Genomic DNA, 16,439 nt, shown 5'->3' on the forward strand with positions numbered 1-16,439 from the left:
TAAGGCGACGAGACAATGGAACTTCGGAATTATCTGTCTACCGCATTCCTCGAGGATCCTCGCGAAGCGGGGATTCGGAGGCGTATTAATTACGCGATTTCCCCGCGCGGGATCGTCGCCGTCGCGCGAGGAGCGCGTAACCGCGAGTGAATTTCGCGGAAACACGCACACAATTAAGCCGTCTCGCGCAGCGAGACACAACGAGGACCCTCGCGTCGCGAAATATCGCGGAGGATGGATGCTCCGCCGCCGAAAGGGAAAACGGAAGACGGGTTCGACGCGAGAGTCAATCGAAACTATCGTTATCTTTCGGAGACTGCGCGAACCAATTGAAATTTAGATATTTGTAGGACAGAGGATTAATTTAGATGATACTCGATATTACTGTAATTTAAATTTGATACTTTGTTACACTAATAATTATAGGAGGTCAAAACATCAACAAGTAGCAATTCAAAATGTTTCGAAGTAGTTTCGAAGCTTAAAATAATTTTCAAAGATTCGATCTACGATTTTATTTAGATTATCCATTGATTTTTAGTAATACGAGGCTTCCAGTAAGGAAATTATTGATACACTGGTATGAAATATAATAGGATATTGTATAATTTGATATTTTGTTACACTAATAATTATAGTAGGTCGAAACATCAACAAGTGATAATTCAAAATGACTTTCGAAGTAGTTTCGAAGCTTAAAGTAATTTTCAAAGATTCGATCTACGATTCTATTTAGATTATCCATTGATTTTTAGTAATACGAGGCTTCCAGTAAGGAAATTATTGATACTCTGGTATGAAATATAATAGGATATCGTGTAATAAATTTCACTGGGTACCGAGGACTCGCTTTAGCCGAGATCGTCGAAACGAGCACGATCAACCTCGATCGAATGAAGCGAATCCGTTGTTTCAGCCTTGCCGGTTAATCGTGTCAGCGTTTCTCGGGAGGAAAACGGTTATTAGATTATATATCTCGTTGCGGAAGATCGTCGGCGGAAAACTGGAGTACAGGCCGATCGCGGGAGTCAGCCAGCGAAAGATTTCACGAGCGAGCGGCCCGGCAACGGCGTAATTGAGCATGCTGATAATTATTACGGCGCTCGGACTGGCCGAGCAGATTCCATCAATTTCGGTTCCAAGCGTCGGAAGGAGATGAATTTCCCGGCTGTTTCTCGCGTCGTAATTGTTTCCCGCGTTCGAGACGACTTCCATCCTTTCTACGGGTTATTAATAGTTCGCCGCGTCTCTTGTCTACGGGATGGTCCGTTGCTGGCAGTATCGTACGGATTGTTCCGCTTCAGAAACAAATTAACAACTTCCAGCTGCATGGTACCATCGGCGAAATTTATCCGAGCGAAACTTTGTGTCTGGACAGCTTGAATTTAAATGCTTGTCGTTGATATTATTTATTTCTTTATTTTACATGCTTCAACGATGGACAACTTATACGTTGATCGTAAAATTTCGAAGATTTCGAGAGAGAACATAGGAAGTACGATTAACAGAACTTCTGATGGATAGATTATCTGGATAATTAAGCGAAAACCAGACGGTACACCAGCCGACACGTGTTACCCTTCCCCGAATTAGTTTAAAATACGATCTCTAATTGGCGAGGGCGGGCCCTAATCTGTTCGACATTCGCCGGTAATTTGTTTCGATCCTGATTGACCTATTAGCGGATTCGTTGCTGCCCGACGATTTAATCGACCGCGGTGGTGGGATGAATGCGTGATTCCGGCGTCGGCTAATGGATTAGGAAGATCAAACGCCGCCAATTAAAGAAGCATCGTATATTTACGTCGAACCCTACAACTTTCCGATCAAACAGAACCCTCGATATTTAAACGAATCCTGTAAAATACCAATTCCAACCCTTGAAACAACACTAAAACAATAAAACACTCCAATACCTAAGATCACTAATGCAACTCGATAATTACCGATCTTACACTATAAACCCAAATCTCAAGAACCAAACGACAAACAACAACTCAAGCAAAAACGAGGGCTTCGAAATCCGTTCGCTTAAAAACCCCGAAAACCGTGCGCATAATTCGTTCCATCAACGGGCCATCGATCAAGCGCGCACCCCTTTTTTTCAAAACGTTCGCCCAGCGATGCATCAAAAGTGTCGCGGACAGGGCGGAGCGCAGCGTTGCATCGGCGCGGGGGAGGCGAGGACCGCGCGCCGGCTTCTTATCCGGAAACAATGTATCAGCTGGTATCGATCGGAGAGCGCGAAAACCACCCCTCCGGTCCGCTGCCTCCCCCAGCCGAGCGTTTCGTCGTTATTTTTTAGCATCCCCCGGTACTAATGCTGCCAGCCGCACCACGACACTCGTTACCGGTGACATCGACACGGCGCGGGGCGGCTCGGGCAGAGGGTAAACGTTCCGCGCCGCCTCGCCGGGGGTGGAAACGTCGATCGACCCTCCTTTCCGCGCGCTTTTATTCCTTTTTCTCTCGCCGCACGCACCCGCGCACCCACGCACGCACAAGTTTCATCCGAGCTCTCTCCGTGTTTCGCGCTCCTTTCCGCCTTTTCCATCCCTCGCCGTCGCCACCCTCCGGCTCGCGATATTCTCGCGTGCCCCACGGCCTCCGGGGGAAACAAATGAACAACGATCATCGTGATCCAACCTGTCTGGCGACGCCCGCGGCGCGATGGACTTACTTCCCGCCGTCCAACTGATTGCGGGGAGCATTAATTTCTTGGGACCAGGGCTGCTGGAATTTTTGCGGTGAATTTGTTCTGGGAGTATTTAGTTTCATTTAGGTGATTCGCGTGGGTAGATTTGCGAGTGATATTTTAATCCTAGGAATCGGAACGTATTTATTTTCAGTTTTCGTTTCTTCCGTTTTATGATCGTTTCATTTTCTGATTCTTGATATGTTTGATCAGTAATTTGCTATTTGACAATACTGTAATTACTGTATTATTGCATTATGCGGGATCGAGCGATGAAGAGGAAGCTTGATAGGCTTAGAGATTACTCGGCGTTATGCTATATATTCAATTCATTGAAGGGAGCGCTGTTTTAACCCTTTGCGGACGAAGATTCTTTGAAATGTACAAGATCTTCAACAGATGAAGTGAATAATATATTAACTGCCTAAATAATAGCGATAACAGAAAATATATATTAATCTCTTGCTGCCCGAGTAACTAAATCATCTGCCCGCGACTTAGTTTTGCAAATATGAACGAATTGAGCCGCGACGGCTCAACAGATATCGTGTAATCAATTTTACTGGAGGAGTCGCTTTAGAATCCGTTGTTTCAGCCTTGCCGGTTAATCGTCCAAAGTTACCAAAACTGCGAACTACAAAGATCTATCCCCATTTCCTTATATCTCAATCCATCCCCCAGCGCAAGCAATGAACATTCAAATGCGTCCGCGTCACTGCCCAACAGAGTTCAGGGAGGGCTGTAAAAGGATCGCAGCGCGGGCGGCGTCGCGGAACCGAGAGCGTCGTCCGTCGGAACCGGTTCCGCGTCCGATCAGCGATTTCGACGGCGAGCCGCGTCCCTGCGGGAGGGCGGAAAGTCATTAAGGGTGTCGGGCACGCGTCAACCCCTTCCCATCGCCCGACGGCGACGCCGAGCGTAGCTTCATAAATACAGGAGCGGGGAGGGTCCGCGTTTCACGCGAACTGTCTGCCGTCGGTGACGGTTGTTCGTTGCGCGCCGCGCGACATGACGTACGACCGACAGCGGCCGGACTTCGCGGATTTCCGTTCGAAATAAATATGTATCCGCCGGCGCGGCTTCCGACGCGACGAGGGATCCACGCCCGAACACGCATACGTCACGCGTTTTTATTTTCCACCGGGCCGACGGGTGGGCGTTTTTTTCTTTTTTTTTTTTTTATTTATATTCCATTCACGTGTCGCGGGGATAACGTTACTCCGCCGGGAACGGGGGAAATTATGAACGATCCCGCGGGCCGCGGAGAAATATCGCCGCGCTCTGGAATCCGGCCAACGGATCCCGGAATAATGCCGCCACTGTGCTTCCTCGGATAATATTTACCAACTGAAACTAGCTACCACCTGAGCGAGGATTAAGGAGCTGGTACCCGAGCGGATCCGATGGAGCACGCGGTGCTCGCCGCCGCGGTAATTTTATTCCCGATAAAACTGTTCCCGCAGATTTTCCGGAGATAGATTCTCAACGCCCGGGCCGTTTATGCATTTAATCCGTTGGATCTCGTTATGTGAAACTATAAATGTATGTAATTAACCCCTCGCGCTCGACGATATTTTTCACTGAAAATATTCGTTACTTTCTGACTGAATGTTAACGATATCTTTCGCAACACATTTGATCTATAAATTAAGAGAGAGCTATTTTACTTCGACGTTTCATGTGTTGATACGTTACACAAGGTTTATTGAATTGAAAATTTTATAAATGTAGGAAGTTAAGGTCGGCAGTTAGGAACGAATAAAGAAACACTAGCTGTTGTTAGGGCTGCCGACCAGCTGTCGGTCATCCAAAGAATAAGCGACAGGTGAATGACCGAGAGAGTGAGTGATTATAGTTAGGAAGGATGCACGAGGAAAGGAGTCTTTTTTGAGAATTGCGAGTTGGAAAGTTATCGAGAGAGTATTGCGAGTATTAATTATAAGTTAAAGTTAAATCAAAATTATTTTAAGCCTTGTTTTTAGATCGTTCCAATCCCACATAAGCTTGCTATGTTGAATCAGGTGACTGTAAGGCGCCCCCGAGTGCAAAGGGTTAATTCGATGATAGATATAAGTGTTCGATACTAAGGAATATACTAAGTTATATATAATATAATTTTATTTATTACAGTATTTATTATAGTAAACACTAAGTTTCGAGGTACGTCTGCCTATATTCAGAGTCGCATCACTTAGTCTCCAATACAATGTACAGATCTACGTTAGATCGCTCTGTCAACGATCAATCCACAACGGAAGAAGCAAACTCGAGATTTCCAGGCTTCAGCCGAAATTCAGACAAAAGGTATCCCACCGTCCTGGGGAAACCGTTCGAAAAGCGGCGAAAACAGGGAACAAAAAGCAACCCTTCGACAAACAGCCTCGGTCATCGACATTAGCAAACAGATTCGCGCGAAAGCGGGCCAGATCTTCCAGGCCGAGTGTCACTTAATCAAACACGCCCGTTCCACGCGGAAACGCGGCTCGGGATCGTCGAAAACAAAATTCCCCCGGCGCTGGCCGCGACACACAGCTGGACGATGGTCCGGCGAGTGGCCAGCGACGCCTCCTCCCTCCGGTGGCCTCGATTATCGATTATGAAATTGCACCGGATAAAGCAAACGAGAGGCAACGGCGGCTCCCGTCGCGAACCCCGGGTTTCACGCTCGCGCCGGCGGACAGGTGCGCCGGTTGGCTTTCCGATTATCGGATGACAGACACAGGGGCGCGCTCGCGAGCGTCGAACACGCGGACCGCCGGTTTCTGTCGCTCCCGTGGCGACGAAACGGTTTTTTTTTCCGACGAGCGTTGTGTTGTCGATAGGCTGCGAGGCTCTAGCACCGCGCCGGGGAAGTTTGGGGAAAACACAATGGACGCGCTATCCATGGATCGGAATAGATGGAAGCTGTTTTCGCGGCAATTGCGACTTGTTGTTCTTTCCAGTTCCGGGGCTTAAATATACAAATGTTCTGTATCGCGCTGCGATGCTCTATGACGTTAGAATATCGTGATAAATGTTTTTTAGAGAATAATTTCGAGGAGTCTAAGAGTGGTAGTATCGCAGGTTTTAATGTGTCGCTGTGCACGTTTCGAATAATTGTATTCGCACTGGTTAGCGGCTTTAGTGCGGGACTTGTTGCTAGAGTACTGGGAGCATTTGAATATGAGATCTATATTGCGGAATTAGGTGGAGTAACACTCGTATAACGACACATTTCGGCGTCCTTTTTCTATTCGGATGGAGAAGCGATACGGTTTCATAAATCCAATGTTTCACGACGGCGGTACTAAACTCGAAATACTGAACACGTTCAGTGGGTGATAAATATTAAATTACAGTGTGAAGTTGGTGCGCGTTCGTGTCGCGGGGGGGTGATTAAAATTCAAGAACGGCGGCAGAAACACGAGCTAATATCGTAACAACAAAATGGAACGTACAGTGAATTCCGCCTCGCTGGAACGCAAGTGGAATCAGCCTGTATTCGATCAGACGGAAACGCTGAACGCAAAAATATCACCAACGGGTACCGGCGGGACAATCGGGACCGCTGTGAACGCGCGAAGGGCACGAGCAAGTGGAACGATCCCGCGTATGGTCAGACATCGGGGATAATTCTATTTCACGGGGAATTTTGCCGCGTCGTTTAATTAACGGTAACAAAATATCATAACTCCGAATGAAAACTGAGCGCGCGACAATGATTCGAACGCCGGGATCGCGTGCCCTTCAGAAACAATTGGCACGGGGCGCACTCGCCATTGTTCTTTATCGCGCCGGCCGCGTAAACGCGACTCCATTGAAACCTAACCTGCCGTGCTGTACGGGGTGTGCCTATAAACACCTATTTAATTCTCATTTCCGCGGGACCCAGTTAATAAACTGTGAATTTACATAAACATACAGCGCAGCCTCTAACGGGGATCGTTGTTAACGTGTCCGGCGTTGCAGCCGCTCCGCAAATCGACGCTCGCTTACCCTCTCCGGTTACACGCACACAGGTGCATTTTCCATGACACCGCGTCATACTCCGACTGTCACTTTATCTACCTATGAAGCCTCATCCGGTTCACGGGGGCTGGTTATCGTATCCCCTATCCGTCTCTATCCGTTCTACTGCGTGTTCTCCGACGTTGATCCGACTAATTCCCTGCAGTTTGGCCATCGTATCGTATTAGTCGGTCATTATTGCGTGATTATCCAAGAATCTGGTTCCCCGGGAAATACCGCGTGCGATCTGGTGTCCACTGAACCGTTATATTACGCGCGATTAGCATTTTCCGTTGATTTTTCACCTTTCTAACGAATGCGGACGTCGCGAATGGATCGATCTACCGGTGAATAAGTGATCGCTGGATGATCGACAGATCATTCACTAGCTAAATAATCTTGTTACTGGTTAATTCTATCATTACGTTATGCGATGTTCAAATTTTAATGACTAAATCGCAGGTGAAGTCGAGTTGATGCAGATAAATCAAGGAACGTTATGCGACGCGTGATCAGTTTCCACGGTCTTGTATTTTATTAATTATTTAAATTGATCCTGACGGGTCAACAATGGGTTCGGTTATATGGTTACAACAAGGAGAAACGGCTTTGCTCCGCGTTCGCGCCGGTGAATCGCTATTCCAACGAAAAAATGTCGGAAATCGCGCAGGAACGAGGTACCTGAGACGCCGCAGGAGAGCTGAATACGCCCTCCTTCGTTCTAATTAACGTAAGGGCAGGAGGTTCCTTTTAGTATTCCATCCGCGGAGTATAAAAATGTTTGTTCGACACGGCGCTCCGAGATGAGAACGAAGTGTGCCGTAACGAGAAAAGAAATTCCCGGCTCGCCGCGGGGGTAATTTTAATGAAACCCGCTCGAGCGTTCGCGTTACTGTTATTGCCGTCACTTTTGCGTTATTAATTTCGTTCCCGCCGCTTTCGAGCCGGCCGGAGCCGTATAATCTCTTCATTCACGCCTTCGTTTCCTCCGTTAATTATCTATCGTTGGCGACTTTCGAAAACCGAAGACATTCCACTTCGAAACGTCAACCGAGCCTCGTACTTCCATCTTCGATCCCTTCGTCGATCACCATTAACCCTTAGCACTCCAGACTGTTTCGTAATCTATCAGCAACTGCAACTAATTCTTATAGTATTCCTAGCGAAAATGAGGAATGCTATATTCCTTCGATCATTTATTTTCCTTCTTAGTACAAAATTTGGATATGTGGAAGATCTAATAATTTTACGAGCATTTGATACGATTGAAATGTAATCGCTATGAATATTATAGTAATAGATTATTTTCGGTTTAAGACATTCATTATAGTATTCAAGCGAAACTATTTACTTTCAAAATCATTTCGAATGTTCAGTGCTTTGAAGATATCAATGACTATGAAACAGGAAATCTGAAACCAGTCATTGTGACTGGTACGGTAGTTCTAGTGTTAAGATTCATTAAAATGTTTAGTATTATAACTGATGCAATATTGGAGGCTACAGAGTTCAAAGGGTTAATCTGTTTTTATCCGTACGATATCAAACACGATCAACAAGTAACGATATTCTCGGCACGCGAACCGGAGACAGATTTCTGAAGAAACCTCTCGTATCCGAGGCAAAGCAGAATCTGCACAATAATCATCAGAATCAAGCAGAATTAAAATCAAGCGTACCCAGACGCGCAGCTATTCACGCGTCAATTTCGCCGCAATTAAGTGAAACGACTTCAAGTAGACTCGTTGCCAGTTAAACGCGAATGACCCAGTTTTCGTGAAACCGTTGCCACCGGCCCGGCCGTTTCGTTCGAAGGAATAATTCTTCCTTCCACTTTCCTTTTCTTCTCTTTCTCTCTTTCTTTCTTTCTTTTAGTTCCTTTTTTTTCGGCGAAACGAAGGCGCAAAGTTTGCGGAAGTGACGGAGAACGGGCCGGTCGTTTGAATTACTAGAATAATGGCGGACGTCTTCTCGTTCTTCTCCGCGACGATCGGCTCGGGCTGTTTGCGTTCTATTAACGATCGATCGGCCGGCTCCTTTGAGAACGCGTCGCGATAATAATCGCGCAGAGACGATTATGATTTATTGCCCGCCCCTTTTGCCGTTAATCGCCGACTACTTTGCTCCCGGCGGCCTAGTTTAGCGACGCCATCATAAAACAGACGTGTCTATTTCTAGAAGGAACTTTGAAGGTTCCTTTCCGCCTTTGATTTTCCCAGGTAATCAGCGGCCCGTCTGATTTTCTATCTTTAGAGATGGAAACCGGTCGCCTCTTTTCGCGTCCCACATATCCTCTTATGTTTCAATTTCCCGGCAGCTCCACTTCCATGGAAATCAAAGAGAAACGCGGCTAGACCGAACCTCCTGCGTTCGTATCATCTTTCTTAACTTTGTTTTATGGTTACAGTATAGAACCAATTTCATAATTGATTTTGAAAGATTTCAATAGGCTCCAGAATTTCGCGTATTAACCATTTGCACTCGAAAGTTTCTCACTTGAAATATTCAATACTTTCCAAGTAGACGTAGACAAGATCCTTCGAAATTAATTTATCAAGAAATCACGTAAATTAGGGAACAAAGCTACTTTCTTTCAATATTTCACGTATTCACGCAGTATACAAAGGTTAATGGTAAACACAAAAGTTTATAATTTTACTGTATAAAAGAGCTAAAGTTGAACAGAGGTAGACTTAATCTCTCGTATTAACGTCATTTCTAACTCTATTTCTTAATTATAATCTACCAGAGAAACTTGAAACACTCCAATAATCAGACAGTTCCATTTCTCGTATTAAAATCAAACAAGCGACTAATATCTAATCTCTTGCATTGGCAGTATTATTTTCTCATCGTCTCTCCTAGCATTATTTTCTGATCATAATATATTTTATCGTTTCCGATAAGAGAAGATTGAAGTGCAACAATATCATCCCCGAAAAAATAACTTCGATCCGGAGCAGCGTATCGCGCGAGCACGGGAACAAGCTATCGGAAAACAGACTAGCTATCGCGGTAGAAAAAACCCAACGGAATAATTCGCGTCTCGCGTCGGAACGCGCGCCGCGATACGAGTAATCGCGGTAACGCCGCGGAATATACGAAAAACAGGAGCAAAAAGGAAGCGCGCCGGTCTCGGTGTTTCCGCGGAACGCTGAAAAAATGAATGTATCTTTTTTCCTGCGCCGGGGAACGTCGACGATCGCGTCGCCGATTGGAAAACAAAGAGTTCCCGCAGCAATCGTACCGTCGATGTGTAAAATTATTAGGTCGTAACGTAAGCAAGCTTCTCTAAATAAATACACTGTGATTCAGAAAATTCAATTGTAATCGATTAACCTTTTCTGAAGAACTTATAGAAATCCTAGCTATTAAAAATAATTCTTTTCAATAGGATGTTACATTAATTGTCAACGTTTTAAATAGTAACTATGCATCATTACTGTTCACATAATTAAATGTCTCGATTATAACTGTCGATTCTAGGTAGATTCGACTTCAAAGGTTCTTCAGTTGAAATCCTTTTTCTCTGTTTCAAGAAACTAATAGCGAAATATACAGAGCGCAGTTGAACTTGTTTACGTTACAGCAAAATATTTATCATTACGAAATTCCTGTGATCTACGAATTTCCGCGCGAAGGCGTGCCACAAACGATAACTCTTATCGCGGCCGCGGAAATGCCCGCAGCCTGAATGCACGGTATCTGCGGCTTGTCTGTACTCACTTGATTCGATTAGAGACGAGCAGTTCCGCGATGTTTTTGCCGAGCATCGAGTACAGCGTTTCCACGAACACCAACACCTTCGGGTCGGTTCTCAGACGCGCCTCGCTCCGGTGGTCCGGAGCGGACGGCAGCCTCGTTGCTTCCCTTAACGTCGAACACCTTATCAGTGGCTCCGGCCTAGTGTCCCGGTGAATCAGGCTGTAATCAAATTAAGATCGTTGATAAACTGTCGCGCGAAGCAAAGAATTGAAGGAATTCAACTGTGTCGGAGTTAACCCTTTGCACTCCGAGAGTTTTCTACCGGAAATACCCGACACTTTCCGATGGGATGTAATTAACATTTCTTGAAACTGGCTTCACGAATCGTATATAAATTGAAGAGGCTGTTTTATTTTAATACTTCACATATTAATGAACATCACACGAAACTTAACATTAAATATTATACTAAATTTTTCTGTGCGAAATCGAGCCTATGGAGTGCAAAGGGTAAACACTTCAACTTTAGTGATCAACGTTTGCCTTATATCTAAATGACAATTCATTTTCAAGAACTCAAACGTCAGCTACAATTCTCAATTTCTTACAGTAAACAAAAATCTGTAACAATTCCAAAATTCCATGAAACGAAACTTCGTTAATTTCGTATCATGAATGAATCCAACAATAGTATCTCTAATCAGTAAAAATAATGCCATTAGAAGAAATTGACATTTCGATCTAGTAACCTCTCAACGATCGCCTTGTATCTAACTGACAATTCCTTTTCAAAAACTCAAACGTTAGCTCCAATTCTCAATTTCTCCCAGTAAACAACAAAAATCTACAACAATTCCAATATTCCATAAAACGAAACTTCGTTAATTTCATATTATCAATAAATCCAACAGTATTATTTCTAATCGGTAAATAATGCCATTAGAAGAAATCAACATTTCAATCTAGTAATCTCTCAACGTTTACATTACATTTAAACGACAATTCCTTCTCAAAAACTCAAACGTTAGCTCCAACTCTCAATTTCCCCCAGGAAACAGCAAAAACCCATAACAATTCCGCGATTCTATAAAACGAAACTTCGCGAATGTCACATTATCAGTGACTCCAACAACATTATCTCTAATCGGCGAAAGATAATGCCATTAGAGGAGAATAATAGAAATTCCGGACCCAGCGTGATCCTCCTCCGAGCGAATCCACTTGCTCGCTAACCAACTTTTCACAAAGGATTAAATCAAAGTTAATCTCGCGGATCTGGGATCAATAACCCATCCCCCGCGTTTTCGACCCACTCGTCGGACGAAGACGCCGAAAAGCGAAAATCCCGCGGAGAGAGCCCGGCGCCGAAAATCGTTCCAACTAATGCAATTAAGATCGCATCCCGATCTTCGGCCGGGACTGATCCCTTTGTCCGAGTTCGGCTGGCAGCGTGACTAAAAGCACTGTAAATCGACGTCGCGTCGCGCTGGCCCGGTTCGGCCCGACGTTATATAATCCCCCCGGGGGGGATGCGCAAGAAGTGGCTCAAGTATCCCAAGTATTCGGAGTTCGCGGCGGTGAATGCGGCCCGCGAAGTGTACCGCCGGCCGCATACTTTCCGCGGCGTTCCCTTTCAGGGGAAAAGTTCGCGGCAAGTTCGCGCCAGACCCGGCACAAAAGGTCCAATTTGAATTTCATACCGGCGATTATGGATGTAGATTTCGAACGGCGACTCCCGATCGTCCGCCCGGAACCGCTCGAGGCTCCCGCGGTTTCCGGGCTCGGGAACGCCGCCGACGTTTCGGCGGAGCCGCGAACGACCTACGCGCACGCGAAGTCGGCCGTGAATGTCGGCTGGAAGATCGAATCTCTGGCGATTCCGAGGAGATTCGATCGGCGGAGATTTTCAGGTTTTCATCGCGATGGACGGGAAATTTCGGTGTTCGGATTCTTGAAGATACTTTGATGAAGATACAGCGACGGAGGTTTCGGGTGGAATTGTGAAATGGAGTATTGATTGCTTCTGTATGGTTGATATTGACTTGAAAATGCGACTATAGAGTGGAGATGATTTAACCCTCTGTGGGCACAATTTTTGTACATACTTATAACAAAACCTATGCAGTACAAAATTATTATTAATTATTCGATAGCTTCGATACTTTCATCAAACGAATATATCTTCTAACTTTCAAATTACAACGACATTAAACTTAAAAGCCTAAGTTAACTGATTACTCAATTTCACCACTTTGACTGCACAACGAAATAAATCAACGAGATGCCAATATACTAATATGTGACTTCGAAGTTACATAAGCCTACAGAGGGTTAATTTGTGATCGACGCGTTTTTGGTTTGTCTCTAATTATCGTTAGTTTGTCGGAGATAATTACGGGAATATGGTTACTAATGTACAAGATGGCAGAGGGATGATTATACCGCTATTCGTCGCGTCGGTAATTAATGGAAACGTTTATCTTCGATTAGTGGCTGATAGCGAGCATTATCGCGCTAAAGGTGTGAATTACCATGAATTCCGTAAATAGGGCGGCGGGGCTTAAGGGAGGCGCGGCGCTGAAAGTTCGGAAACTCCATCGGCTTACGCCGGACAGCACGGTAACAAGTTTTAAGATCGACGTTCACTAACAACTGCGGATCCACCTTAACGAACGGGATTACAGTTTCCTAGGTGCGTTCGCGCAGGTGTAACAACGTCGATGCATTATGCGCGAGCAATTAACGCGTCGTCGTCGACGAGATTTTACACTGTAAACCATTGACCAACGACCCTCCGGAAGTTCCGGTGGGCCAATCGATAAACCGTGCACGGTATTTCCAATTAACTGACGTTTCGCTAGGGAATCAAGTACAAAAAGAAGTTCCACGATACAAATCATTACAACATTTTAAACTGTTGACGCAATGAATCTACTTCGGTGCTCGATTGATCTTACTTCGAACGCTGGAGTATCTGCAACGATAAACAGCCGTAAATTCGAGTATGCTTAAGGTTCGTTCGTATCGATACGAGATCCCGAGTCGCTTTAGCCGCAGCTGTCTCGGACACTTCCAATTTGACCAAGTGTTAAGTTCGCGAAAGCAACGGTGTACCCTTGAAAAGAGTTAAATTGCGTTTCATTTGGAGAGCGGAGTGGAAGGTAACAGTTGAAAGCTTGAAAGAGTCGATTAAGAAACATGTAATTAATCGTGCGCAGGTGATTTAGATTTTGCAAGGGGCCCGAGCAGCGTCGGATAGCCGTGCGATCCGCGGGCCAGGGCCTCCGGGAGTTGCCGCTGAAGCCTGTGATCTCGAAGGTATATCAGAGACGTTAATTCCACCTACGCAACGGGATTAAGGATGAAAGGAGCGCTTTGGAGGACGGCTGAAAGGGCGCATTCCTGCGAAGCTCCCAGCGACACGGGAACAGGATTCTTTTTCATCGTTTTTAAAGCGGATCCCTTTTACCCGGTTCTTTGGGACACTCGGGATTATCGGTAATCGTAAAAATGCCGTCAGATTTATGCCGAGTGGAGCAATCCGTCGCTTTGTGCGACCCGAGAGAAAGGGACGCTATCTCGTCGTCTACAAGGAGTTGATCCTCATTATACGAAAAAACGTCCGTACCTGCAGACCCAGCGCTGACGCTGGGAACACGTCTGAGTCCCGAGGAAACTGACCTAGCGGATCGATGCCGCGACGAATATTCCACGGTCCCGCGATCGCGGAATAACGAGGAAACGCGACGACCGTCTGCGTTAATGTTATCGAGGGAAACTCACTTGCGGGGCAATTAACCCTTTGCACTCCGAGTGTTTTCTGCCAAAAGTACCTAACACTTTCCGATGAAATGTAGTTAACACTTCTTGAAACTGGCTTCAGAAATCGTACATAAATTGAAGAAAGAGGCTGTTTTTTTAAATATTTCACATATTAATGCATCACTCGAAGTTTAACATTAAATATTATACTCAAAATTTTTCTGCGTCAAATCTTATTTCTGCGAGAAACTGATTTAACCCTTTGCGGACGAAAATTCTTCGAAACATGCAAAACCTTCAACATATAAAGCTAAATTACAGATCAATTGATTAATTGATAGAAGAGGAAACTACGGTCTGACCTCTTCCTGTTTAATTAAATCGTTTGTTCGCGAGTTAGTCTTCCAGATATGAATATTTCATCTTATAGAAATGCCGACATCCGCCTGCAAAGGGTTAAATATAAATTTTCATTTACTATCATTTAAATTTGATTGTTCTGTAGATCGATCGTCGAAGTTGAAACTGAAAGTATCTTATGTTAATGCAATTTCTGTTGCATTCTACTGCACTTCGTTAGACTTCTTTGGATTTAATACGTTTGACGTCCTCTACTTCGTTATATTTGTTTAGATTTACTTTTCTCGACTACTCTACTTCTCTACACTTTCCTACATTAACCTTCTTCCACTTTTGTTACATTTGCTACTTTCCACTACCATACCTCTCTACAATGTTTCTCATTTAACTCTTTGCGGTCGGGACTTTTCGAAACTTATGAGAACTTGTCCACGAAAACATTGAATTACGTATCGAAGTCTTAAACACAAGAAAAAACGAAAACCACGTATCTACCTCTCGTTATTTGAACAATTAAATTATTCATTTGCATCTTTCGAATTCAAATATAAAAGCTCGGAGTCGCCATTATTCGAGCGCAAACGGTTAACCAATTCTATCCCTTCCACCGTACACCCCACTTCGCCGCGATACTTTCGTCACCAGTTTCCCCGATTCCTCGAACGCATAATCATCAATGATAGCGTTCACATTGACCGAATTCCGAACGTCGGTAACAGTTACGCGACGAGGGAAGGGGGCCGTCACGGTGAAGATTACGTCATCGGAGGGCCGATCGCGACGATGAAGTCCCCGAAATGGTCGGAATCACGGGCCAAGAGACGGCGGTCCATTAAACGCCGCGCCGGACGGATCGAAGGGTCACTTTGATGCCGAAAACGGCGAAAGGGAGAAAGCAAACGGAACGCGGCTCGAGGTAACATCAATTAAGGTAGAAAGCAGCGAGCGATCGATCATCGACGGTAATAAAGAGCTTCCGCCGGGGTGAAACGCTCCGCGTGCACGCGCGTGTCCCATTTAACGGGATCAGAGCTCTCCTCGGTTCGCTTCGTATCGTGCCGTATCGTATCGTATCGTATCGTATCGTATCGTATCGTATCGTATCGTATCGTATCGCATCGCCGGCGCACGGGATTCAAATATCTCTCGGTGTCGAAACATCCAGGCGGCTAGGAAAGGATAGGTCGGCGCGTACATACGCGGCGCGGAGATTGTTGGCTTGGGACTCCATGTCTGATATCGTGCGCCAGAGTAAATAGTCGGCGGAAACGGTTAAAGTAAAAATAAGTGCGACTTCCAGGAAAGATAATTCCTCGTGGAATCGTTCCTGGACGAGCGGAATTCCGATGTAGAATCATTTCTGATAATCACGGGATGAAGAGGGTAGACGTGCGGATAGTAGCAAACGCTTATTTTCTGGGAGATTGTTCTTTGGATTTAAGCGTTGAGTTTAATTTGAGACGCAAGTGTTTAACCGTTTGACTGCTGACAAAATTCCTGCTGAAATTGCGAAGAGCGCGATAGCGCTCTTTCGTTATGCCAAGAAAATGAATTAAAACGAATTTAAGTAAATATGTGATATTTTTAAAAATTTTTGTCGTTGCAATGCAATGTGAGTTTGTCGTATGAAAAGTGTTTTCCATTTTTTCCCATACACGCAATTAGTGCCGCAGTTTTGGCATATGACCGAAAAAGTCCGTCAGCAGCCAAACGGTTAAGTGCTGTGATTGGTGGTTGGATCAGGGAGGAATCGATCGATTGATATGTTTGGGACTGATGGGAAGAATTCAAGGGTGAATGTCACTTTGAAAAGTGCATGGGAATAACAGTATTGGAAACTACAGCGTTGCATTGGGAAAACAGTTGAATTTTGATGAATAATTAGGATTCGTTCAGTTTGGGAACTAGACTCTAATCATTATTTAGATTT

The 16,439-nt window shown here is 45.0% G+C and overlaps 1 protein-coding gene across 1 annotated transcript in view; it reads right to left on the reverse strand.

Moving 5' to 3' along the window:
- The window catches only part of sfl (N-deacetylase and N-sulfotransferase sfl), a 142,413-nt gene that overhangs the window by 52,300 nt on the left and 73,674 nt on the right, over positions 1 to 16,439 (reverse strand). The window contains exon 3 of the mRNA XM_031988045.2: positions 10,409 to 10,606. Coding sequence (XP_031843905.1) covers positions 10,409 to 10,606 — 198 coding nt within the window. The remainder of the gene's footprint in view (positions 1 to 10,408; positions 10,607 to 16,439) is intronic.

Source organism: Nomia melanderi, chromosome 12, assembly GCF_051020985.1.
Source record: "Nomia melanderi isolate GNS246 chromosome 12, iyNomMela1, whole genome shotgun sequence".
NCBI classification, from domain to species: Eukaryota; Metazoa; Arthropoda; class Insecta; order Hymenoptera; family Halictidae; genus Nomia; species Nomia melanderi.